General features: G+C 43.1%; 1 protein-coding gene across 2 annotated transcripts in view; it reads right to left on the bottom strand.

Annotated features, from left to right (window-relative positions):
* Positions 1–20,250: 20,250 nt before the first annotated feature.
* LOC5565955 (tubulin beta chain) overlaps positions 20,251–26,387 on the bottom strand; it is a 69,391-nt gene continuing 63,254 nt past the window's right edge. The window contains exons 2-6 of one of the 2 annotated variants that reach the window (XM_001650283.2): positions 23,132–23,366; positions 22,842–23,071; positions 22,278–22,445; positions 21,913–22,177; positions 20,251–20,825 (exon numbers count right to left, since the gene is read on the bottom strand). In XM_001650283.2, coding sequence (XP_001650333.1) covers positions 20,431–20,825; positions 21,913–22,177; positions 22,278–22,445; positions 22,842–23,071; positions 23,132–23,366 — 1,293 coding nt within the window. In that variant the 3' untranslated portion in view covers positions 20,251–20,430. Of the gene's footprint in view, positions 20,826–21,912; positions 22,178–22,277; positions 22,446–22,488; positions 22,657–22,841; positions 23,072–23,131; positions 23,367–26,387 lie in introns of both variants that reach the window. The other variant, XM_001650282.2, reaches the window with a different exon arrangement.

The following is a 26,387-nucleotide window of genomic DNA, read 5'->3' as shown; positions in this document are numbered from 1 at the left end:
GATGAAGCTGAAAATGTATTGGGTTGTGCACTACATATATAGAATCATAGTGATACATTTTCGCATCGATATATGGAGTGGTTCTTGGGATTTGCTTCTTGAAATGGATAGGGTGATTATGATGACGTCCCGTGCCGTAGGCCGTCATTGAAATTTGTACGCGTCGTTGATGATTGTTGCTAAATCATCTCACGATTTTGAATCAAAGAAAATCAGTTGGTTTTGCACTGACACCGCTGGAAAAGTATCAGCATACTTTATGTATGTTGGCGCGTACAGTGATACTTTTTCAAGTCAATATAAACTATCAAGAAGGAGTTTTATCACTTTGGAAGGGCACGCAGCACTTTCATTTTGCTGCCAAAACGAATGACGGGTAACTTCGCCTTAAGAGTCTTTCTTTTCTAATACAAAACAAAGAATTTGTCTGATTACTACTTTCAAACATGAAAAACAAATAACCTTTAAGATTTGGGTTGCTGAGAAAGATAAGGCATCATGGAATGTATTTTTTAAGTGCTGCAATGCACAGTCCGTTTCATGGAGCTTTTGTTCACCTAAAAGCTTAGTGCACATCACAGTGGGCGGGAGATGTCCAACATGATTGTTTGCCAATAATGTTTTCAAGGAAGCTGACCAGACATTAATATTTGAAAATTACAGTCGCCTCTCCACATCTCGATATCGAAGGGACCATCGAGATAGAGAGATAACGAGACAAAGAACACATTTTTATTGGATACTAGATTGAAAAACACTCCGTTGCCAAGAAAATAATTAACAATCAGATGTCATTGCACGTTCCTAATTTGTTTTGAACCCCACAAATTTGGTCTGGTAACCTTTGATATAAGTCATATCGCCATACAGAGAGAAAATTAGGAACGAAGAATTAACAGGCACACATCGAGATACGGAGATATCGAGATAAGGAGGATATCGAGACGAGGAGAGATAAATTATATGCAGAATGAAGGGACCTAAGAAATCATCGACATAGGGAGAGATATCGAGATATAGAACATCGAGATATGAAGAGTCGACTGTAGTTCAAATTAGTTAAGAAAAAAAGACAAATTTTGAATAGTTTAAGCATTTTTTCGCATTTTTTTTTATTATTTTTTTAGTTAACTAGAATACTGAAAACGTTTTAACTTTCGTCGTCATTAGTCTTGTTATTTCTCATTTAATTCATAGATTTGGTTTACCCCATTAGGCATAAAACGTTATGCATGAGAACGTTAGGCATAATGTACGTTTGGCATAAAATAATTTTGGCCTGTGCTATTTGATACATGTCTTAGATCGAAAAATGGATGCCCATTTACAAATTACATAATGCTGGATGGAATGAGTAGTATTCATTGAGATGTTCACTAAATCTGCTCAACACATTCGTTTTTTTTTAATATAAAAATTCAACATCAGAAATTAGTCAACTTTATTGCTTTACTCGGTGAATTGCTGCTGACTGTAATTTACCAGCATTTTCCAAAGGCTTTTTCAGTCTAACAAGCAGCAAAAACGGCTTTTAGTAGATCGAAAAGGTGTTTTAGCTGCTTCTTTAGACTGACATAGCAGAGTTAAAAAAAAATAGTAAGGAGTGTGTCATCCAAAATAGACTCGAAGCCGGTTACTCCTGTAATGCCCACACCATGGTCGGTTCTGAAACGAATAACCGGACTAAATCCTGTTCCGAATACACCAAAAAGAAAACGCGAAGTTGGTCAACTGAAGGAAAAACTTTTGAATATTCGTGGCACTAGAGCAGCGTCGAAACTGGTCAAAACAATCTCACGACTCGAGGGATTATTTTGGGTATATTTGTCTGCTTTCGATCCGAGAACATCGTAACCTCCGTCAAGAACTGTATTGATCTCACCGACACGGAGCTAAAAGTTGCCCACTGTACATAAAACATGCATTGATATTGGCTAATAATCACTGAAATTACGTATCCCTTGGTAGTTCAGTGGTAAGGTGTCCGATTGGTAATCCAGTGATCCCGCGTTCGAGCCTTAGCTTAACGGTTATAACAAGCTCGCTACCAGAACTCGTAGAAAATGGTGTACCAGAAGTAAGGCTGGAGGCTCCATGGGACTTCTAGAGTAAGTTTAATTTTACCAGAAAAACTCTTTAGAGGAAAATGAATTTCTAAAGATTTTCTGGAGGAACTCATTGAGAGTTTTGTGTACATATTCTCTATGAAAATCCAAAAAGACGGGGTTGGTGGTCTAATGGCTACCGCTTCTGCTTCATATGCAGAAGGTCATGAGTTCAATCCCAGGCCCGTCCCTTTCCTCGTACTTTGTAGTTGTATATTTCACTTGCTTCTATCTTCCATTCTCCTCAATCTATCACACTCCACACCTTATCCGTTCATAGCAAAACGCTAGAACCAGAGACGGACAAGAAACCGTTTCCCTACGCTTTCACTCTATCATCATTATAGCATGCCTTTCCTTACGCCTGATACATAGGCAGTCTGCTAACCAAAGAGCAAACCTCTCTGCCACGCCTTTCCCCCAACCCATACATTCCCGCATGAACTGGCGTAGATGCAGTGGGAGCCAGTTTAATGCATCATCAATTCCTCCCCCTTTCCTTCATTGGTCTGCATTCTGACGTGGCTGGCACCATTGTCGCCTAAAAATAGAAGATCACCAGCACTTATACACTGAGGGTGTCTGTTAGTCCCAAGCAGTCATTCGGTTGGTTCCTTGTGTAAGTGCAGCTGATCTGGCGATACTGGAGTAGCAACCACGGGCGACCAATCAAGCTCAAGCTCATATTCTCTATGAAAATCCTTCTAGGTAGAATATCTGGTGTATACTCTCCAGCGATTAATGAAGGAATTATTGGAGAAAATTTACTGGGTAAATTTGAGAAAACTTTTGTTAAATAATTTTTGATTGAAAGAGGTTTAGCTAAAATTTGAAATTGAAGTAATTCCAAAAAGAATTTCAGGAGGATTTTGTGAATTTTTTTTGGTAGAAATAGAAGAAAAAATTGATTAATTCTTGTTTTTCTTTCTTCTTCCAGCTCGAAAAAAATCTCAACCAGTGGGATTTAACCTATGATCTCCAGCTGAATAGAGGCACGTTTGTATGAGTATGAGTTTTATTGTATCGGAATTGAAACACATTATTGGAAGTACACAAAGACAATTCCAATTCCAGGATACATAATTTTGCACAAAGAAAACAAGCTACTCCATTCTCTGCAGACAGCTACTGACTGATAACTCAACTAGCAACTGCTGTTCCTTTTATTACATCCAGGTATCTACAATTCATTAACCACTAAGCACAGCATACCTCTTAACACTGCCACCGACGATACCCGTATATTCTACCTACGGGTGCGACACTAAAATCCTAACACTCCTACTTAGTGTCGTCATCCGGATTGCTCTTCCAGTCGCCAAACTCCTCGTCCAGGTTCACAAAGCTCATGCAGGTTCTACCTTTTCGTCCACCACAAAGGTCATCCGGGTCCTGCCTTCAGGAAATCACGAAACTCCTTTTACTTATCCACCACGAAGTTCAGGTTCTACCTCCTAACGAATCACGAAGCTCGTCGAGGTTCTACCTTTCGAGGATCACGATGCTCCTCCTCAACTCGAGCCCTGTACAAGTGGTCCGACTCCGATACTTGTACATGCTCCGATCAGCCAGCAGCTCCTCCTACGGATCCCGTACGGCGATACACGGCTTATGCGGCCGATCCTCCTGTAGGGCACACTCGCAGATGAACCGTTCCTGGGCCCATAACCTATTGTTCTTCGTCAATTCGGCTCGGTCACTGACAAATCTTACCTGCAAACCGGATCTCACTACCCGATTTACATAAAACAGATTGCAGCTGGGTCCAGGGAGATACAAAACATCCCTCGCTTCGCATTTCTTCCTCTTCCCGTCAACAACCGAATACAGGACAACATCGCCACAATATTCTGCTACCAGCTTCTCACCATTTGCCACTATTACCTCTACTATTGGAACTTCTCCAGCAATCGCCTCTATATAATTTTCCTGTTCGAGATGCAATTCATTTTTAACTCGATATCTTCTAATACGCAAGCAGTACTTCACATCGCCGAGGTCCTTCATACGTAATCGTCCACACATACACTTCCTCAAGGCCATCTTCAGCTTCTTGTGGTTGCTGAACAACAGAAAATCATCCACGTACACAGTCAAGAACAGCATTGTGTCACCTTCAATCTTGAAGTAAAGGCACGCATCCACTTTCGACTTATTCAGACCGTATTCTCAACCGGCCGCATCCAGCTGCTGGTTCCATACCCGGCTGCAGACCTTCGTTGGATCTACGGTAAATTCCTTGGACTGCTCCATGTATATCTCCTCTTCACCCAGTGTGCCTTGAAGAAAGGCAGTTACGGTGTCCATCTGGTGGATCGCCAAATCGTGCATGCATGCCATCGCAATCAGGTACCATCGTTGAGTACCTCACGACTGGAGCGTAAGCGTCCTCGAAATCGATACCCGGTCTCTGCGAATATCCCTTTACAATCGGGTTGGTCTGTTGGGAAACGTTTTGGCGAGTATGTGCGCTGTACGAAACGTAATCACTATACTTGTAATGACACCGGCACTCCCGACCGCTGCGCCTGAACTCATGCTCTTTATTAGCTTGGTCTACAGATTGCGGTGGGAGCGCATTGTCGTCAACATCGTCATCTTCATCGTCGTCTGCGCTTACGATCTCACCGGCTGAGCTGCTCACAGATCCATCCGCCATCGTATTCGCTTCTCCCGAATTCGATTTCTTGGTCATCACCACCGACTTGAACGGATTGCGTTCGACCACGTTCGCTGGTCCACTCCACTGGTCCACGATCCACTCTGGAAATTCAATCTCGATAAATTCGACTGGATATCCCTGGGCATCGAATTCGCTGCATTCCTCGTTAACAATGATAACGTCACTGCTGATGATAATCTTGTCCCTCTTCGGGTCGTATGGGCCCATTCACAAATTTCATAACGCTGGAGGGGGTGGGTGGGTGTCCAGACAATGTTACGGCCCATACAAAATTTGAATAATATTCATACAAAAAGCGTTACAAGGGGGTGGGTGGGTGTCCAAAAGGGCCAGTTTCAGCGTTATGAAATAAATGAATGAGCCCTATCCCAGTAAAACGCACTTGATCGACTTCGCATATATCTTCCGTCTCTTCTGTTTCGATTGGTGTACCATCGCCGTTGCTCCGAATATCTTCAAGTCTCTTTCCAACTCTCGAGTTGGGCTGCGGTTGATGAGGTGAACCACCGTGTAAACCGCCTCAGCCAAAAATCTTCTCGGTAGATTCACGTCATTCAGGAGGGCTCGTCTTCTGGTGTCGAACTCCATCTCGAGTCATGCTTGCCATGAACCTGGAATTGACATACCCAGTTCCGTTGTCGCTGCGTAGAATCTTCAACTTCTTGCCCGTCTGATGTTCCGACATAGCCTTGAACTCTTCATACGTCTCTAGTGCTTGATTTTTGTCTCCAACGTGTAGATCACCACCTACATATGTTGTCGCATCGTCGATAAAACTCATGAAGTATCAGCTGCCACCGATCGAGAAAACTTCAAACGGCCCGCAAAAGTCCGTGTGCACCTTATTCTCGGCTCGATTGTTACTGCAGGGAAACGAATCACATGAGTGCTTACCTTGGATGCAGGCAACACACTCCAAATCATCTGAATCCGCCAACTGTTGGAGCTTCTTCAAACCTTGCTTGTTAAGATACCCCATTCGCCTGTGCCCCATCGTCATGTCGGTAACGGTGTACGCCCGAGCCGATACAAACCTCTTTCCACTACGCCCGATGCAAAAACTTCTCCGTTTTGCGTTAGTACTTGGCATCCTTCTTGGGTGGACAGCACCTTGAAGCTTTCCTCGCAAATCTTACCCACGGATAGCAGGTTGTCGCCAAATCAGGTACCTACAGCACATATTGCACAGCAACGTCACCTTCAACGCCCTCCAAATTGACAGTTCCTTTTGACTTTGTAAGTTAGGGTTTTACTAAGGAGGACGCATGCGACTCACCTGGTGACTCTTCTCAGGGGTTCCTGGCTTCCCTAATCAAGAGGACAATTTATGTTGGGAAGGGGGCCCTTCCGCCGCTCTGCTCGCCGGACAGCCTGCCGACACTCACGCTCTTGCACGACGGCCGTGCGGTTCTCGAATCTCGACGGCTCACCAATTTCTCACTGGGGGACTCCGCTCATAGTTTTCCTCACCCCTTAGCTCACCGAATCTCAGACCACCCCGAGATTTTCGTGGTTTCGTGGTTCACTATGGTCGGATCAGACTCCTACCCACTAATCTTCTCCGACACGCGGTTATCCCGATCTTCGACGGGAAATCTTCCTTGAGACGCTTTCACCACCCGCACACGGGTTTCTTCAAAACTATCTTGTCAGATTCTTGCACTACTGGGATTTAATCCCGGTGGTCACTTGATTTTCGGCCCTATGGCCCACAATTTGCACACTTGGCCGGACTGACGGACCGGTCTTTGCCACGCGGACTATTCTCACTCACGGGGGTATATGTTCGCGGAGGGACTTCTCGACTACGATCCGATCACTTCGATAGCCAGAATACAAGAGAGCGACCCATTCTCGCTTCGCTAGGCAGCACCCTTCTTCAAGATCTCCGGGTTGTCGTTGGGCGGAAACCCCGACTCGAAATCTCGATTTGTACGTTTCCCCCTTATCGTTTTTGTAATAGGAGCAGCTAGCGTTTTTGAGTTGTCGGAGTGAGGTATAGGCGTTTTGCGGCGCTCCGAAAAAGGGTTTTTTTTGTTATAAAATTAATATATTTAACTCCTACATTCTTGCAATACAATACAATATCCATTAACTATGGGACATTTTCCAAATGTAACATTTCCCCCGTAGTAGAATAAAACATATGGGTTTTTTTTTCAGATAGATTACAAAATATGCTCAAGAAACAACAAAACTATATTGTAATTCAATAAACGAAACAACAAAAATATACTACGTATTATAACGACTTTAACAACTTAGAAAGATAAACAAAAAAAATGAATTAGATATTTACAACTTTATTAGACATCAAAACAATGTTATGGATTTATAAGGTGTTCGATTCGGGTACGCGCATTTGGGGGACCCCTGTGATCTGGCACGCCATCACAGTGAATCCAAAATATAGTGCTCGGCTCCTCGAACACCCGTAGTACCTTGCCAACTGGCGAGAGTAACGCTGGTTGACTAATTAGCTTCGTCCCACCTAACTATCACTGATAAGTCGCAGTCTCATCCTTGATTGTCGTTGGGAAGTATTTATGAGTGACGGATCAACCTCCCCTTTTCCTTTCAAATCTGTCCCATTTAATGATATTCTCACGCTGGTACATCATACTCACATGCTTGGTTGCTAGAGAATTCCCTAATCTTGGCCTTCTTCTAATGTCAGAAGACACGCAGTGGAATTTCGTAGCGGTCGATATTAGGAATAGCGATTTCGTATTAAAACTTATGGGATATTCGGCCGGCCTAAAACATTAGTCTGATCTTACAGAACCTGACAGATCTCCTATGCTAATCCTTTCTACCCTACTCCCACGGAGAGGAACATTGGACATTCACAAGAAGAGAACTTGACCACTCACAGCATGCAATCCTCTCTCTGGGAACGCGAGAGAGACAAATACTGTCTCATGTGAAAGTGAGATTTTAATGATTTTTCACCGTAGCTAATCATCTTTATGAAAGGAAACAGATAAGATAAGATAGGTATAGGAAGAAACGATCGCTTGTGCGCACTGACAGGAAACTAGGGCTTAATGTGCTCAGCAGGCCAGACGCCCAAGTTCTTCCCATCGGAGTCCTCAAGTTCGTAGGAGCTGGAACCGTGTTTAGCTACCACACGACAGGGTAAATACATAGGTGCTAACTTAGCATTATAGTATTCTCCTGCGTTGGACTGCTTGAAGTTACGGCGGTATACATTCTGACCCACTTTGAGATCCTCGGGGCGCGCACGCTTTCGAAGATTGTAGCGCTGAGCGCTTGACGTGTATGCTTTCAACAGGTTTTTCGATACCAGGTCGTATATTTCGCCGCCAATCTTTTTCTGCTGGTTAGTCCGTTCTTCCGGTTCGTAATCCTCCTTTCGTCGCATTCGCAGGTGGTCATCTCCACTTATCGCGATTTCGTGATTACGGGTGACGAAGAACGGCGTAAAACCCGTTGCAGAGTGCACCGTATTGTTGAATACGTGCTCGATATCGGCAATCTTAGTGTCCCAGCCTCGTTGGTCCTTTTGGCAGTACGTTCTTATCGCAGCATTTATAGACCTATTCAGGCGTTCCACTGGGTTTCCTTGACTGTGATGTCGAGAGGTTGTCCAGTGTTTGACATTATATTGCTTCAGCAATGCCTCGAATTCCTTCGAAAGAAAGGTCGTTGCATTATCCGTCAGGACGATCTCCGGTATGGAGTTTTTCAAGAACCAACCCTCACGGATCGTCTTGCAGAGGTTCCCCGCTTCGATCCTGCGAACAGGGTGGAGCTGACACCATTTGCTGAAAAGGTCTTGTACCACCAGGATATGCATATATCCTGCTTTACTTTTCGGCAAAGGTCCTATGTAATCCATGGCGACGATTTGCCAAGGATGATCGGCTAACTTTTGTTTACCCATAACCGGGATTGTAGGGACGGTGGCTGGTTTGCTTTCTTTACAGATGGTGCATCTCTGGATCCACTTTCGGGTCTCAGTGGCCATGTGCGGCCAGTAGTACCGCAGCTGCAACCTAGATAACGTCTTCTCGACTCCGAGGTGGAACGACTGTTCATGTTCTTCTTGTATTATCCGTGGACGATTTTCCGGTGGTGGCACCATCTTCCATTCAAATCTTACGTCGAAAGGCTCTTCGTCTACCGGGATGTATTTCCACAACTGTCCGTCTTCTAATCGGAAGTCTGGAAAATCCGCTGGCTCTTCCTCTACCTTTCGCACCAGTTCCTCGAAAGATGATGTCCCTACCCTGGAAGCCTTTATCACGCAAATGCTTCGCGAAAAGGCGTCGGACACTATATTCTCAGTTCCTTTTCGGTGTATAATACTCATGTCCAGATGCTGTAAGTCTAAGCTCCAGCGGCTAAGTCTAGACGATGGGCGCCATTTATTGTTACGAATATACTGAAGAGCGGAAGCATCGGTCACCAAAGTGAAGTGACTACCTTCAACATAACCACGGAACTTTTCCACAGCCATCAAAACGGCCAACGCTTCCTTCTCAGTGGCCGAATAATTTTGTTGAGCTGAGTTCAATTTCTGAGATACGAAACTTATAACCTTTTCCGACCCGTCCTGGATTTGAGTTAGCACTCCTGCCACGGCGCGATCACTCGCGTCCGTCTGAATAATAAACTCTTTCTCAAAATCCGGGTTCGAGAGTATGGGGGCGGTTATGAGACGCTCTTTGATCAACCGAAATGCTTCGTCCGATTCTTTAGTCCACCGCACGATCTTTGGTTTGCCAGCTAGGAGGTCCGAGATCGGTGTGGTGATGGCACTAAAGTCGGGAATGAAGCGCCGGTAATAATTTACCATCCCAAGAAACCTTCGCACCTGGCGAATGGTCTTGGGGGCTTCGAAATCCAAAATTCCTTGGACTTTGGAAGGATCGGGTCGGAGTCCGTCAGATGACAGCAAATATCCCAGAAATGGTACTTCAGATCTACAAAACTTCGACTTATCGATATTTATCGATAAGTTTGCTTTTCTTAGTCGGTGTGCAACTTCCTCGAGAAGTCGGATATGTTCCTCGAAACTGTTGCTAGCCACTATGATGTCATCTAAATAGACGAACACCCAGGGTTCTAGCTCTCCAGCTCCGAGGATTTTATCCATCAATCGAGATAAGGTTGCCGGACTATTGGTCAAGCCGAACGGGAGGCGAGTATACTGAAACATTCCCCGCCCTTGAATGCAGAAAGCGGTAAGTGGCTTCGAGTCTTCACTTAGCGGTATCTGTAGAAAAGCGTCTTTCAGATCGATGGTGCTAAGGTACCTCGTCTTGCCTAAACGTCCCAGTATACGACCGACGTGAGCCAATGGGTAACTGTCTCGTTTCGTTCGGGCGTTGAGCTTACGCGCGTCTTAACATAATCGTACAGTTCCATTGGGTTTTTTGATGGGCACTGCGTTGAGAGCCCAATCGGAATATGACTCTTCGATCACTCCTAGTTGAAGAAGCCGATCTAACTCCACGTTCAAGGCTTTATGAATTGTCGGGGAATACGGGTAAGGCGATACCCGTATTGGTGGGGAATCTTTAAATTCCTCCTTCAGTTCTATTGAATGTTCGATCAGCGAGGTGACCTCGAGCTGATCTGACATAGCTGGCTTGAAGATTCTCTTAACTTTTTCTAGTGCCGCAACCTGTTCGGAGCTTAGCTCTACGATACGAGGTGGGTTACTATTGGGACATTCCTCTTCATTCACCAGGAAGAGAATTTCTTCTCCTCTGGTTATATGAAGATCGAACGCCGTGAAGAAGTCCATGCCGGCAATACACTCAACGGGCAAGTCTTCAACGATCGTGGTCTCAATTATTTTGGTTTGGCCTTCAAACCAAAAGGGAAGAAACACCCGTCCCACCACGTCCAGAGAATCCCCTGAGGCGCTAGTGAGAGTTAAATTGCTTGGGAATATCTTCGTGTTAGAAGTTTTCCAAAACGGGGTGGTTGTGGTAGAGATCAATGTTCTCTGACTTCCACAATCCAACAGCGTTCGGATCACTGTACCAAAAATTTTAGGTTTTATGTAAGGTCTATTATCATTCATTATTGATAATACTGAGGAACATTGAAAATCTTCAGTATCATCCTCGCATTCGGGTAAGGGTACATACCCTAATGCAATAAGAGAATCGGTCAAGCGAGAACCCGTTACTTGGAAGGACTCCTGTCCTTCCGGCGCTGGGAGTTTTTTGAGCAAAACGGACACCGATGAGTAGGAAAACCTAGAAATCCGCACACTTGGCAGTGAACTTTGTAGGGTTGAGTGCACTGACCAGTGAGATGCTGTTGACTTCGGCAGTTGAAGCACACGAACTTATCGTTCAACGGCACGTGTGTACGCAGCTGGCCTTCCAATCCATTATTTCCTTTTTGACTCTCCGGCGCCTCACCTTCACTTGAGTCACTCTTTTCCGTTCTAGATTCTCTTTTATTCTTGTCATCCGTTTTAGAGTTTCGTTGATCCTTTTTGAAAAACGGCTTTCCTCCAGGTTTTCCTGGATTCGCTCCTTGCTTGGGACGGAACTGTTGATTTGAAGTCTGTTGTTGAATTGAACCTTTGCTTCCAAACTTTTGCGATCCTTGACTGGGGTCTCGAGACGACGTGTTAAATGACGCTGGTTTCCCTGTCGCCTGAATCGCATTAGTTTGTGCATTTCCCTGTGGCTTTGTGAAGAGATAGGTGTTTGTCGCATCGATTTCTTGACCCGCCATTTGTAATGAGTACAAATCTGGAAACTCTCGACCAATGAGAGCACGTTTGTAATCGGCGCGCAAGTTTCGTCGCACCGTTTGGGCAATCTCCTCTTCAGACACTGGCTTGGTCAAACTTTTGAACTTCCTCTCGACATCAAGGAAAAACTCCAGGAAGCTTTCATTCTTCTGTTGCCTACGTTGGTAGATTTCTAGCAACATGAAATGATCCAGGTCTGGATGACGGAACGTGGTCTTGAGACTATCAATCAGCTCAGAGTAGGTCGTGAACCGGTGTTTGTTACTGACAAACCACATCTTGGCTTTTCCAGTAAGCAGGTTTCCAAATGATCTCAGCAACTCCGGTTCAGAAATCAATTCCGATTGTGTCCAGTCATTGACTTCCCACAGGAACGTATTGAGTCCTGCACCGCGATCCTCACCTGCGTAACGCATCGGCCATTTAACAACCGGTATGGTTTTCGACCGGTTTGCCATTGGTACAAAATCCAAATCTTGAAAGGGATTGAGGGAAGGGGTTGGTGCTAAAGTGTGAGCCCTACCATTTGATTGGGAAAAAATGTTCCTTGAATAAGGATTTGGAGTTTGGTTCGGCGCGGTCGGATTACTCCTCCGCGGATCTAAACCTAACAAATCAGCTGATGTAGGAGTATATCTCAGTGGAACTGTATCAGATAACTGTACAGGGCTGTGTTCCCTAATTGGGTCACCAACTTGTGGAAACGTTGGTTGGTACATCGAGTCTCGATGATTAACCGGGACTGAATATAAAGGGTTATCGAAGTCTGGGTATTGATGTTGTTGGGTATTCGAATATCCTGTGTTGGGTTGTGAAAAACTAAAATGGGGTTGGGTCCGAGGATAGTCGTATGGAGTTGACAGTAAAGACGTAATCAACTGTATAGGGGCTGAGGAGGCGGTGTTCTGTGGGAGCTGTTGTGTCGTTGCGTACTGATTGAAAACTGGTTGTGATTCCGGATGGTAACCCATTGAATGGGCTCTTACATCTGATACGCTGTTCACAATCGACGCACGAATCGAGCTCACCGTGTTCACTGCATTCGTTTGTACCGTTGTAGTACTCACAGAAGGTTCCCGAAAATCACTAGGCAACTCGCGAACGGTATCGAATCTAACTTGTCTAGATTGTACACGCGATGCGACCTGGTATCGTGGTGTTGCCCACGTCATGTGTAAGTCAATCCCTGACGCAATGGTGACGATTGACGTGGTAATCACGGGTGTTACGTTAGGCATTGAAACCAACGTGGCAGAAATAGATAAATTGTGGAAATTTAACTGTGGATCATTTACAACTGCAGTAAGAATCGGGTTAGAGACGGGCTGTGTACCAGTTGGTGCTGATGTTACTGAATTCGTTTCAGCCACCGACGAAGTCAAAATCGGTTGCTCCAAATTAATTAAATCATGCGACTGTTCTGCCGCCTGAGCTGCTAAACTAGCTGCTCCCTGCAGCTCCAAAGGAACTGTGTTCTGCACAGTGACAGAATATGGTGAATACAGAGCATTTTCGTTGAAGAATGATACATAGGTTTGTATCACCTTCGAAAACAACCAAGTTGCATCATTAGCATAACTGCCAACACCAAACGTTCGTTTGAAAAGCTTCAAACGATGATACAAATGCAAGAGCGCTGTCTTGGACATCTGCCTATCAAGCGAACTATCATTCAACTCGTCATACACACGCTCTAACCTCTCTCGACATACTGCTAGTTCAATTTTTGGATCCCGTTTGTACGAAAAGATTCGAATCAATCCATCCGCTTCTTCTCTCAACGCATTTTTGAGCTTCCTTCGGTTCACACTCAAACTACGCTCTCTCTCCTTCATCAAATTCCTGATTTCGAGTTCAAAAACAACTTCATCAGGTGTTAGGTAAGTAACACTCATATCCACCTGATACTCTCTGTCCATGTTCATGGTTGAAACCAGGGTTGTTAACGTTAATCATCGATTAACGCCGTTAACGTTAACTTTGTTACAGATCAACGGCAACGCCGTTGCGTTGATTTTCCTGCTTGTTAGCGTCAACGTCAACGGGTTGCGTTGAATCAACGTCAACGTATATCGCTAATAACTGCGTTGATTCTCCCAGAAGCATTGAACATTTGTTACCCCGATAAATAAAGGGTTTCTATGCAAACGTCGTATCCAAGGACGTTGGAAAAAAAATATGACATTGCTTTAGGTGTAAGTCATTTTGCATTCAGCAATGATCCAGTTCGGGCTCTTTTTTCAAGCTAATTCTAATCCAAGACAAGGGCCAAATAAGCTACGCTGTAACTGTGAAGCACGCGAATATCGATTACAAGATGGTGAGCAAAATCTTGAAGTAAAACCGTCTTGAGTACTACGGCATCGACGGCAATCCCCTGAAAAAGAATAACCTGGATTAATTTCGATGCTAGGCCGTAGTTTATCATTTGTGCGCCAACAGTGTCTACCGAAAATAGGCAGAAACAATTGAAGAAAAGAGTGTACATTAGGAATCATCAACAAAATACGAATAATGAACGGATACCCCCCCCCAAAAACGGTTCTCGCGTTATCGCCACCAGGTGTCAAATTATCCGCTGTTAGAGCCAAATTATCTGTCAGCTCACCAATTGGTTCATACCGGGGGTTCATACTGCCTCTCCGTCAATACTTTACGACAGCTGCTGCAGCTTAAGGTTTACAGGAGGAACTTTTTCACAAAAATGAGAATGAAGCACAACACCTTCCTAAAAACGACATGTATCTTGATAATCTCACCTCCATTTGTAGTGTATTTTATTGATAATAAATAAACTAAATATGATGAGTAAACTATTTCATTGCCTGTATTTTTCATTTCGTCCAATTGAAATTAATAAGTACGCAAATAATAACTATTGAATCGGTTCGAGGTAGGTAAAATGAAGTCATAATAGTTGACTTGTCCATCGGTGAACTGAATTCACTCGGTCCAAGAATTGTAACACTTGAGCGGGGCACGCCTCCTAATGCTTAAACGGGGCCAGAGTACCGTTATAATGTAAAAGTTCTTGGACCGAATAAATTTAGTTTATCAGTGAATAAGGCAATCAACGTGAAAAACAACGTTATCGTTAACGTTAATTTAACGCTGAACGCTAACGTTAACGTTAATCAACTGCTCCGAAAAATAAACGGAAGTTTCGTTAATCGTTAAAGTTAACGTTAACGAATCAACGAAACGGCGTTAACCGTTAATTAACGTTAACAACCCTGGTTGAAACTATATCAACAAGTGGATGAGCGCGAAATGAAAAAATACACAATTCTGGCACTGCCTGTTCACTTTGTGCCCTCTCAATGCGATCGACGATAGATCTAACGAAAAAACAAGCATGCACGAAACGTATACGAATATAGATATATATGAATATGAAATATGGATAAACAACTATTGTTTCTCGATCGACCGCTCAAATGGTATGTCTTCTACCCTACCAAGCAGCGTGCGGTTGCAAATAAACCGATATCTCCTACCTTCCGCACGTGCTACCTACTCTTTCTCTAACCAAAAAATCGAACGTGAGTATGAGCACCCCGCCAAAACGAAATTAGACGGGTTCAGAATTTAGAGGTTATTTTGAGGGTATTAATTTTTTCCTCTAAAGGTATGGTGATCAACCACCCAGAAATATTCCCCTTCTCCAACGAAAACATTAATCCTCGAAAAATCAGAAGCCTAATTTTTTGTTGGAGCGACAATATGTAAGTTAGGGTTTTACTAAGGAGGACGCATGCGACTCACCTGGTGACTCTTCTCAGGGGTTCCTGGCTTCCCTAATCAAGAGGACAATTTATGTTGGGAAGGGGGCCCTTCCGCCGCTCTGCTCGCCGGACAGCCTGCCGACACTCACGCTCTTGCACGACGGCCGTGCGGTTCTCGAATCTCGACGGCTCACCAATTTCTCACTGGGGGACTCCGCACACAGTTTTCCTCACCCCTCAGCTCACCGAATCTCAGACCACCCCGAGATTTTCGTGGTTTCGTGGTTCACTATGGTCGGATCAGACTCCTACCCACTAATCTTCTCCGACACGCGGTTATCCCGATCTTCGACGGGAAATCTTCCTTGAGACGCTTTCACCACCCGCACACGGGTTTCTTCAAAACTATCTTGTCAGATTCTTGCACTACTGGGATTTAATCCCGGTGGTCACTTGATTTTCGGCCCTATGGCCCACAATTTGCACACTTGGCCGGACTGACGGACCGGTCTTTGCCACGCGGACTATTCTCACTCACGGGGGTATATGTTCGCGGAGGGACTTCTCGACTACGATCCGATCACTTCGATAGCCAGAATACAAGAGAGCGATCCATTCTCGCTTCGCTAGGCAGCACCCTTCTTCAAGATCTCCGGGTTGTCGTTGGGCGGAAACCCCGACTCGAAATCTCGATTTGTACGTTTCCCCCTTATCGTTTTTGTAATAGGAGCAGCTAGCGTTTTTGAGTTGTCGGAGTGAGGTATAGGCGTTTTGCGGCGCTCCGAAAAAGGGTTTTTTTTGTTATAAAATTAATATATTTAACTCCTACATTCTTGCAATACAATACAATATCCATTAACTATGGGACATTTTCCAAATGTAACAACCTCGACACATGCTTCCGTTGTTAGCTGTCCCAATTTGAAACGTCAATTCTTGTTTACCTTCAAAACTCGTTCCAACACGCGCCATGTGGGTGGTTGCTCCGGAGTCGAAGTACCATTATTCCTGCTGCATATCACCTTTGCCATTATTGCCATTGCCGCACACATTTCGCGTCCCTTGTTGCGCTTCGACGATTCAGGATTTCTGGCCAGGTTTATTGCAGTTGAAACAGCAATCGTCCTTACCATTGCTCAAACCGCAGCCCATGCGACGTCTATGGTGCTGCTCGCCGCTGTAGAACGCAGCTTCATCACTGCTGCTCCTTGGTCCTTGCTTCGGCTTGACGTCCTGGAGGATCTTGGAAATACTTGCATCAGCCGACAAAGAAAGCCCCGATGCTTCCATTTCCATCAGTATGGGAGCGTAGTACTTCGGCAGTCCCATCTTTTGAAATAAAACGACTTCAAAACAAGGCTATTCCTTTTACACCGCAAGCTACTGACTGATATTGCTACCAGCCAGCTCCTCTCATTTGTTTCATGTCTGGGTATCAACATATTCATATTTCCAATCTATTTCTACAACCTCTACAATTCTTACTCAAGACATCTCCACTGCAGGGTGTGTGATGTACCTGCTCTCCAACACCCTCTTCATCACACAACCTTCAAACCGCACATCTGCCAACTGAGATCTCTTGTCCTCTAAGCTCCTCCTGGCACCTGTAGTTAATTGGAAGCGTCTTTCCAAGCCGGCTTCGTAGCCGTGTGGTTAGTGTCACCGAGGCATTTAGCCACATCGTGCTAAGGAGTGTGGGTTCGATTCCCGCCTCAGGCCGAAAAACTTTTCGTGAGGAATGTTTTCCGACTGTGCCACTGGGTGTTGCATGCTAGTCCGTTGTCTAGTGTGATGCTTCCTTCAAAGGGCAAATAGCCCACTGGAAGCATTAACGTGTAGTGTCTTTAAACCAATAACTGACAGGATGTTTGTTACTCGGTTTCCATGGTTTCCATATCAAATTTCTCTAAGCCTGCTAATCATACGTTTTTCCTGAATAGATTATTTGAATACTGTTCATTACTTCCTCACATTACTCGCTCTTTCTACTCTTTATAAATCAAACAGTATTTAATTTTTCTTGTTTTCAATAATGTTTGCAATAAGTTTATTCAAGATCTAATTGATTCAATTTATTTTCAAAAAGTTTATCCAACTCAGTAGTTGGTCTTCCAATGGACTTTTATTATTCTGAATAGCAATGGATATTCCGGAAACTAAAATATTGACCTTGAAGTGGAATTTGTAGCATCAGTATTGAATTGAAGGACCTATTATAGCCCATGTCGAAGAGTTTGACTTACAGATACATTGGTGTGGGTTTACGCGATTTCATACATGGTGGGCTTTCGCGCATGTTTCATAATCTCTGACATACTGGTCTGCTTCTTTGGTCACACTGACACAAGTATTTATAGTTGCAAAACATGGCTTTATTGAGCAGATTGCAAATTGTACATTGTATACTTCTAGGAAGTACATTTTTACAATCTTCGAACACCTCTGGTTATCTAAAGTTATCTAAAGTGTTTGACCTAGAACTCAAATCGTTACAATATCAAATAATCCGCTGTTTAGAAATCAGACCATAGAGTAATTTTTAAAGTACTTCATTAAATTTTTCATTGTTAGTAATATCTTCGCACGAAATTCCCGATATGTCCATGTCAAAAATTACTCTCTGTATATCATAGAGCAAGACTGATTCTATGATTTAAGCAATTGACGATCAAATGTATGGTTGTCATCAGTCTAGAATAGCGTCACTCTCGCATTTTAGCTTTGCGTTGGATCACAATTAAATGTACAATAATTCTGATCATAATTTGGATGTTATATAATACTGCATAAACATAGTCAACGTGAACCACTGAACACTATATTAAAGAGCTATATTGAAACCCAAAAGTTACTGGTTTTTACTCACTATAAAGAACTTCTCAGTCAGCACTTGACGATCATTCATTACAAACAAGTTCGCAATTTACAGGTAATCCAAATCATCTTTTCTTTTAAGACGCAGACACCGTCTTTAACCCTTCAGCTGCATGGGTTGTAACTTAAAGCTCGTAACAAAATTTTCACATATGTAACATAAGCCTGTTTTGCATTCTCTCGCTTTGCTGTGTTTTTTCACAGGTACCATTATCTTTTAATCATGTTGAACAAAATCGACAAACATGGAAAAGTGCGTTAGTTCCATCGATTGATACACTTAAAAATATGTGCGTACATATAAATCAGTTTGCCATTCATGAAACTCGAAATAATTTTGTTTTCTCTCTTGGTATTTCGATTTGTTTATTACATTCTGTGCTATTTATTCGTTCGCGCATAACAAACATTCTTTTTTTTTTATCAAATGAGGATTATACCTTATCATTTTTATTCTAGATATCTGCCCATTTCCGTCAGAATCTAACTTTTGGTTCTCTGCCTTTGTCCATCAGAGACCTTTTTCCACGGATTTCTGCCTATTTCCATCAGAAACCGTCAATTTTTGTTTCCGCCCATGTCCGTCGGAGACAACTTTATTGATAATTCCATAGGGTTTCTGGTTTTGTCCATTTAAACCTCATTAGATGCTAGATATTTTAATATTTTCTCACCTTTATTCTACCGACTGCGCCAATGTAGTTAATTGGAAGCGTCTTTCCAAGCCAAGATTAAACCAATAACTGACAGGATGTTTGTTACTCGGTTTCCATATCAAATTTCTCTAAGCCTGCTAATCATACGTTTTTCCTGAATAGATTATTTGAATACTGTTCATTACTTCCTCACAGCACCGAGCTCCTTTTAGCTGCTGAATTCCTCATCCTAGTCGCGAACTTCTTCTGGCAAACCGCGCCGTCCTCCGTCGAGCTCCTCCCGACTCTCGAGTTCCTCCAGCTCTTCCAAGCTCGTTCTCTCCGATCAGCCAGCATCCGCACCTTCAGCCTCGTTCTTAGCATCTTGGCCTCCAACTCTTGGGCACCTTGTCCAAGCCACCTCCCGTCCAGGCTCTACCTCCGCAACGAGATTCTGCCTCCTCGTCCAGGTCCTGTCTCATCGTCCAGATGCTTCCTCGTGGTTATTCAGCATCTCCAGGCGTTCCTGGGCCCATAACCTGTTGAAATAACTACGAAACAAAAAACTACCGTCCAACCAGGTCCGTCCCACTCGGGCTCAGATTGGGTACCACTTCTAGTACTGCATTTAGTCCCTTGGTAGTGCAAAAGGTATCCAAGTTTGACAGATCACAGTACACTTTTCACGGCATTTTAGATTACCTTATGAGCCATAACATTTTGGGCAACTGTAAGGGACATGGAGGTCTTTAATTTGTCTTTGGTCCAACCGCAGTCAGTAGGTATTGCTACCAGCCAGCTCCTCTCTTTTATTTCATGTCTGAGTATCTGGGCTTCCCCACCGTCAAGGCAACACTGCTTCCGGCGGTCCAAAGCCGCTTCCTTTGATCCCGATATTGTTCCTCCGGGATTCATCATCTTGGAAAGAGCTTCGCTATTTCTCCGGTTAAAGAAAAACTGCTTGAAAATCTTCTGGCTATGTCCCGTTTCGCTGGGCTCATAACCTATCGGAATTGAAACACATCTTGATAGGTTGAGTAACGATAGTGGAATGAAAATTTTATTTTACTTCTAATTCTCATGGCTTACTACAATTAGTCTTCTTAAACATGGATTACTTCGATACCAATTTATTGATTATTTCGCTGATTTTTTTTTTCAAAGTATTCGAAGCTGAAAATTTCTTCCAAAAATTTACCAAAAATCTTCAGAATCTTCTCTGGGAGCGCTTAGATTAGAAGATGCCACATTTTTAACAAAATGAGTAAAAATTTCTTTTATAAGTTCTGTAACAATTTATTCACAATTTAGACAGAAATTTCCGCACTAATCACTTATTGAAACCAAAGTTCAACAGTTTCGGAAGCGACGCTAAAAATATCAAACAATCTGAGAGAAATTATTGTTAGAAATTTTAAAGATCTTAATTCTATGGGAGTCTCGAATCTTTTTTTTCTTTCTGAATGAATACAATTGCTCCTCTAAAATGGCCAATATTTATTTCGCAAAAAAAGATCATCTAATTTTAATATTTTATTATTCACTTTACCGTATAGGATGTCTTACTTAAAACTGGTCGTAAATATGGAACACATTTTCCGAAAAGGCAACAAACAACTGGTAATCTCCCATGCGCTTCACGCACATCTATTCTTCCTCCCTATTCCACATGTTGTTCACCTTCCTCCTCAATCATCTCCTCCCCATCCTCGTAGTCTTCAACGGACGCGTCCTGATACTGCTGGTACTCGGAAATCAAATCGTTCATGTTCGATTCGGCCTCGGTGAACTCCATCTCGTCCATACCCTCGCCGGTGTACCAGTGCAGGAAAGCCTTGCGCCGGAACATGGCCGTGAACTGTTCGGAGATGCGCTTGAAGATCTCCTGGATGGCCGTCGTATTGCCAATGAACGTTGCCGACATCTTGAGGCCACGCGGAGCGATGTCACACACGGCGACCTTCACGTTGTTCGGAATCCACTCCACGAAGTAGCTGCTGTTTTTGCTCTGGACGTTCAACATCTGCTGGTCGACTTCCTTCATCGACATGACACCTGGGGGATAAGGGAATGAAAAACGAAGGAAAATTCTGTTTAATGGGCGGGAAAGAAATCGTATAATAAAATAATTTATTGCTCCAACACCGCACCCGGAAAATTAGGGAGCGTGTCGGCTGGAACGCTTTGTAATCTGTTAATTAGAATCGAATAACAGAATCATTATCTCCCCATAACCACCACCATTCCGACGGATCGCAGTAGGCCGTTGTTACTACGGGGGAGATGGAATTGCCTGGTGACTATCGATTTGAATGCGATGGGACAAAGCAACCGTTGAAATGAATTGTGGATGTTTTCTTAAAGAACATTAAACAATGAATTTAAATAATGTTGCGATACTCAAAGCAGCTTCTCATTATTGGTTGATTCAATTGGTATATTTTCCTAAAAAATGGGAAATTGCCAAGGTTGTACCAATTTTAAAATAGAACAAAAATCCTGTCGAAGTTTCTATTGCTCAATCAACTTGATCCATCAGTAAATTCTTTGAGAAAAGTAATTTTGAGCAGAATGATTCATTTTTTGCCAATAAACTGTTCGCATTCCGACATGGGCATTCGAGAATCCATCAACTCTTACGTGTAATGAATTTGATTTGTTCCAACAAATCTGAAGGCTATAGCTAATATGTTCAACTGGTCTTGCTTTTCTTGACACAGAAAACGCATTCGACAGTGTTGTTTACGAAGGCTTAATGTAAAATGCAAAAACTTTAATATTCCCATATACATTGTTAGAATAATTCAAAGTAATTCGTCACTTCCGGTTAATTATGAGATTTCCAAGGCTGACATACCAGATTTCCTGTAAGATCTGGTGTTTCAGAAGGCAGCATTTTAGGACCAATATTATCCAATATTTTCACATCTGACTTACTAGAGTTACCTCAGGGATGTCAAAAATCTTTGTTTACAGATGACAAAGGCCTGTCCGCCAGAGGACGGAGCCTGCATGTCATCTGTAGTAGATTGCAAAAAAGTTTGGAATATTTGTACCCATTGCATTGCTGAGAGAGATAATAACTAATTATTAACAGTATCCCTATATACAACCCAATTACAGTCCCTGCCTCGATTCTTACCTCGGAAGATGGCGGCACAGGTCAGGTACCGGCCGTGCCTGGGATCGCACGCCGTCATCATGTTCTTGGAGTCGAACATCTGGTTGGTCAGCTCGGGCACGGTCAACGCACGGTACTGCTGCGAGCCCTTGGCAGTGAGCGGTGCGAAGCCGGGCATGAAGAAGTGCAACCGCGGGAATGGAACCATGTTGACGGCCAGCTTGCGCAGATCGGCATTCAGCTGACCGGGGAACCGGAGGCACGTCGTCACTCCGGACATTGTGACCTGGCGGATGGAGGAAAGGTTTCCGTTAGAACATATGGGAATGGATTTTTAATGGCGGCAATTGTTCGGTTTGAAACGATCAAAGTAGTCCTCGACTCACGGAGATCAGGTGGTTTAGATCAGCGTAGGCTGGGTTGGCCAGTCGCAGCGTCCGCATGCAGATGTCGTAGAGCGCTTCGTTATCGATGCAGTTTGTGGCGTCGCTGTTCTCCACCAGTTGGTGAACCGAGAGGGTGGCGTTGTACGGTTCGAGAACTACATCCGACACCTAGAGGGATTGGGTGGGAAGCAATAAGGGCGTTAATACTTACAGAGACTAGATGGTTCAGGTCGCCGTAGGTTGGCGAGCTGAGCTTCAGCGTGCGGAAGCAGATATCGTAGAGGGCTTCGTTATCGATGCAGAACGTTTCGTCGGTGTTTTCCACCAACTGATGAATGGACAGGGTGGCATTGTACGGCTCAACAACAGTATCCGAAACCTTTCCGATTGATTTGGTGGATGAAAGTACATAATAGGACGTACGAAGACAAATGAAAGTAAAGAGAAAGTATACATTGAGTATCGAGGTATGGGAGAAAGCGAGTTTAAAAGCCAGCTACAGATAAGCGAGATGGATGAAATGGTAGATTTTTGATGAGGTGTGAAGAAGCAGAGCAGCCTTACCTTGGGCGATGGAACAACGGAAAATGTGTTCATAATTCTGTCGGGGTATTCTTCGCGGATTTTGGAGATGAGCAGTGTGCCCATACCGGATCCGGTTCCACCACCGAGCGAATGTGCCAGCTGGAAGCCCTGCAGGCAATCGCAGTTCTCCGATTCCTTGCGTATCACCTCCAGGACGTTGTCTACCAGCTCGGCACCTTCTGTGTAGTGACCCTTGGCCCAGTTGTTACCTAGAAAAAGGACAATCATCATCATTCATGATTGAAATAACTGCTAATTACAAAACTTACCGGCACCGGATTGACCGTACACGTAGTTGTCCGGTCTGAATAGGGCACCGTAGGGCGACTGGCGAACCGAATCCATGGTACCCGGTTCCAAATCGACGAGGACGGCACGTGGGACGTACTTGTTACCGTTGACCTCCGTGTAGTACACGTCGATCCGGTCCAGCTGGAGGTCATTGTCACCGTGGTAGTGTCCAGTTGGATCGATTCCATGCTCGTCTGAGATGATTTCCCAAAACTATACCAGACCGGAAAACAAATGGAAACATGGTTTGTGTCAGACTATGTGTATATGATACCACTATATAGGTAACTGTATTAGCTCTATAAACGGAAATGAAAGAAAAATGAGCTCAATCCATCAACTAGTAGGGGGCGGGCAGCAGCAGCAGTAGGCCATGAAACAGTCTCACCCAAGGCCATCCCAGGCAAGCATGGCTTACTGTTCTCATGCGTGAATGTTTACAGGCATCCGCACGTAAGGATAAGATAGAGCAGCAGGCCATGGATATGTGTGGTCAGGAGTAGATTATTCATTGACAAATTATGCTAATCCGTCACGCTTTGCTGGGCGGTTTTGATGGATCGGTTTGGGCGTCACGGACAATTTCTCCGACAAACGGAATGTGTGTAACTGAGGAATGTGCGTCCGGGAAGCTAGCATAGGATGGTTTTGGGTGCAAGTTGTCCTTCAATGAAGATTGGTTGAATTTGATATCATTGCACTCAGGTGTACAACTGTATCTCAATAGATAAAGTGAAAATGTGAGTTATTAGGGAAAATGAGCTATCAATGATAACTAACATTACGTAATACGTTATCATGTTAAAGATATGTACAGACCAAAATGGTTTTCAATTGTTAGTAATTTTAATTGAACCACATTTGTGTAACATTAGTTGTGATATAGTTGTTGTTGATTTGAATAATTTTTAAGCTCGAAGAATTTCAATATTTAGAAAAAAGTTTTTCCATCTACTGAGGCTACTTTCATCAAATGGTGTACAAAATCAAATTGCGACACACACAAAAATTTGGCAACATTCGCACTTTCAACCAATCATCTTCAAAGTTTCAGGGAGTAAAATAAAACATGCTATGAGTATTTTCCTATGTTTGTCGTATTAAATTTCAATTCCATATCCAAATGCACGAACTTTTCCCTTCATACTACTCATAAGGTCCTGTACAACACTTGGACTTTAAATCATCAGAAAAAAAATCCAGAATTTTCATTCTTCTTGTTTAAAGTTGTTTCAAGTCTTTGTGTATGGTTGGATCATATTACATATGTGCCAGTCCAAGTAGAATCAACGAATTAATCAAATCAACAATATACGGTTGAAACAACTATGCATATTGATTGTGTTGTTTTCCCCAAACACTAGTTCCCCGAATGCCATTTTCTCGAATAACCCGTTTCTCCGAAAAGTTATGCTTTTTAAAAAAAGTTCAAGTATTACCTTCAGTGGCAGGGTGGTGACGTAAAAAGAACAGTGTACAAAAAAAAAACGATGAAAAGAAGGAGATATTTGGTTATTCTTGACTTAATACATATTGCCATAGATTCCGACGACGGAGAAACTTGAAAGCAGTGCTGGAAAGCGTCAATGTACATAGAGGGTATCGCGCGACTTTTACATAGATGCTTCTCTCACTGTCATCGGACGGCGAGACAATGATAGAAGCTTTCTTCAAATTTTCCTTCATATTTCCATCGCTGCCGCTTGTGACGGAATTGAAAACTAGGCCATTTTTATTTCATTATTTGATATGATTGTTATTTATATCGCTTGAATCATGAAACGATACGCACTTTACATAGCAAACACATTTGCTTCCCGAAATTTTCAAAAATGGGATAGAAATTTTAGAAGCGAAACAACTTTACAATAGATTTTATGAGAGCCCCGCCATTGGGACCTGACGAAGTGAGCACATGAAATATAGCTTCGTCTTGTGACAGTGAGAAGACTGGTTTCGCCAATGTCGCAAGCCGGTCATGATTCTTAACAACTCTACTTGAAAGAATCGCCAATAAAATTAAGAAGGTTACATATCAGATGACCGGTTTCTTCACCATCCTAAAATGTATGAAGTTATGACTATAATGAGGGCCCAAAAATGTTCTGAGGAATGGGCTTTTAGGGAAACTGGCATTCGGAGAAACGACATTCGGAGAACCGATATTCTGTGAAAAGTAGTATAACCATGTATTTGATATGATCATGTAGATTTGTACACCATGGAAATTGTTGTTATACATGATACTCCGTTTGGCATAAAGACGTTCGGCTGAAGGCTGCATTTTTCAGAAAAATGCCAAACAACTCCATAGAACAGCCTAAATTGGTATTGTAGCACGCCTTACCTCCACCCCACGCCGCGCCGGTCAGACTGTGAACTGTTTCACCGTTCGTTTCATTTTTAGTTGAAATTTGACAGTTCGATTGTTATTTCCCCTCCGGTTAAAAACCGGAGTTTTCTCTAAAATACTACTCGACTGTCAAAACTCAAATAGGTCTACCGCGAAGTTAAATTTAAACATTTGAGGGAAAAATAACTATCGAAATAATGTCATATTTTAACTACAAGTTAAACGAATCGGTGAAATGGTTCACAGCCTACAGATAATCCTGCTCTGGAGCATGGTTAAGCTCGACGGTTCAAAAGCTATTTTCCGCTCCCGGTAATTTGAGAATCACTAACCATCTGTCAACTGTGTTCTGAAATACTACTCGACTGTCAAAACTCAAATTGGTCGACCGCGGAGTTTATTTTAACCATTTGAGGGGAAAATAACTACCGAAATGTCGAATTTTAGCTTAAAGTTAAACGAGACGGTGAAACGGTTCACAGCCCCAGCAAACGAACATATTATAGGCCTCTGAACTGTTTTGATTTTGTATGGGATTTTGACATTTTCTGGCCATGTTGTTTACAAAGTTTGTGAAAGTGTGAAAGAGACAGGAATATTTTTGGGCTGAGGCCCATGGACCAATGCACAGTGGGACGGATTGAGGTTTTAGGAGGAAAGATGGAACTCACGCCTTCAATTGTTATTTTACGTAAAAATGATGTTCTACAATGTTGTTTCTATTATAAAAACAATTTTTTTGGTCGGAACAAAAACTAGGGTGGCCCTTTGTAAAAAAAGATAACCATCAAAACTTTTTTATTTTAAGGAATATTGAAATAGTTTGTTCTACAAAGTTGAAGATCGGAAAATTTTAAGCTGATTTGACAAAAAAAGTTTTT

Source organism: Aedes aegypti, chromosome 1, assembly GCF_002204515.2.
Source record: "Aedes aegypti strain LVP_AGWG chromosome 1, AaegL5.0 Primary Assembly, whole genome shotgun sequence".
Classification (NCBI taxonomy): Eukaryota; Metazoa; Arthropoda; class Insecta; order Diptera; family Culicidae; genus Aedes; species Aedes aegypti.
The sequence above is the reverse complement of the archived record's forward strand: the minus strand, read 5'-3'. Positions and strand labels throughout refer to the sequence as shown.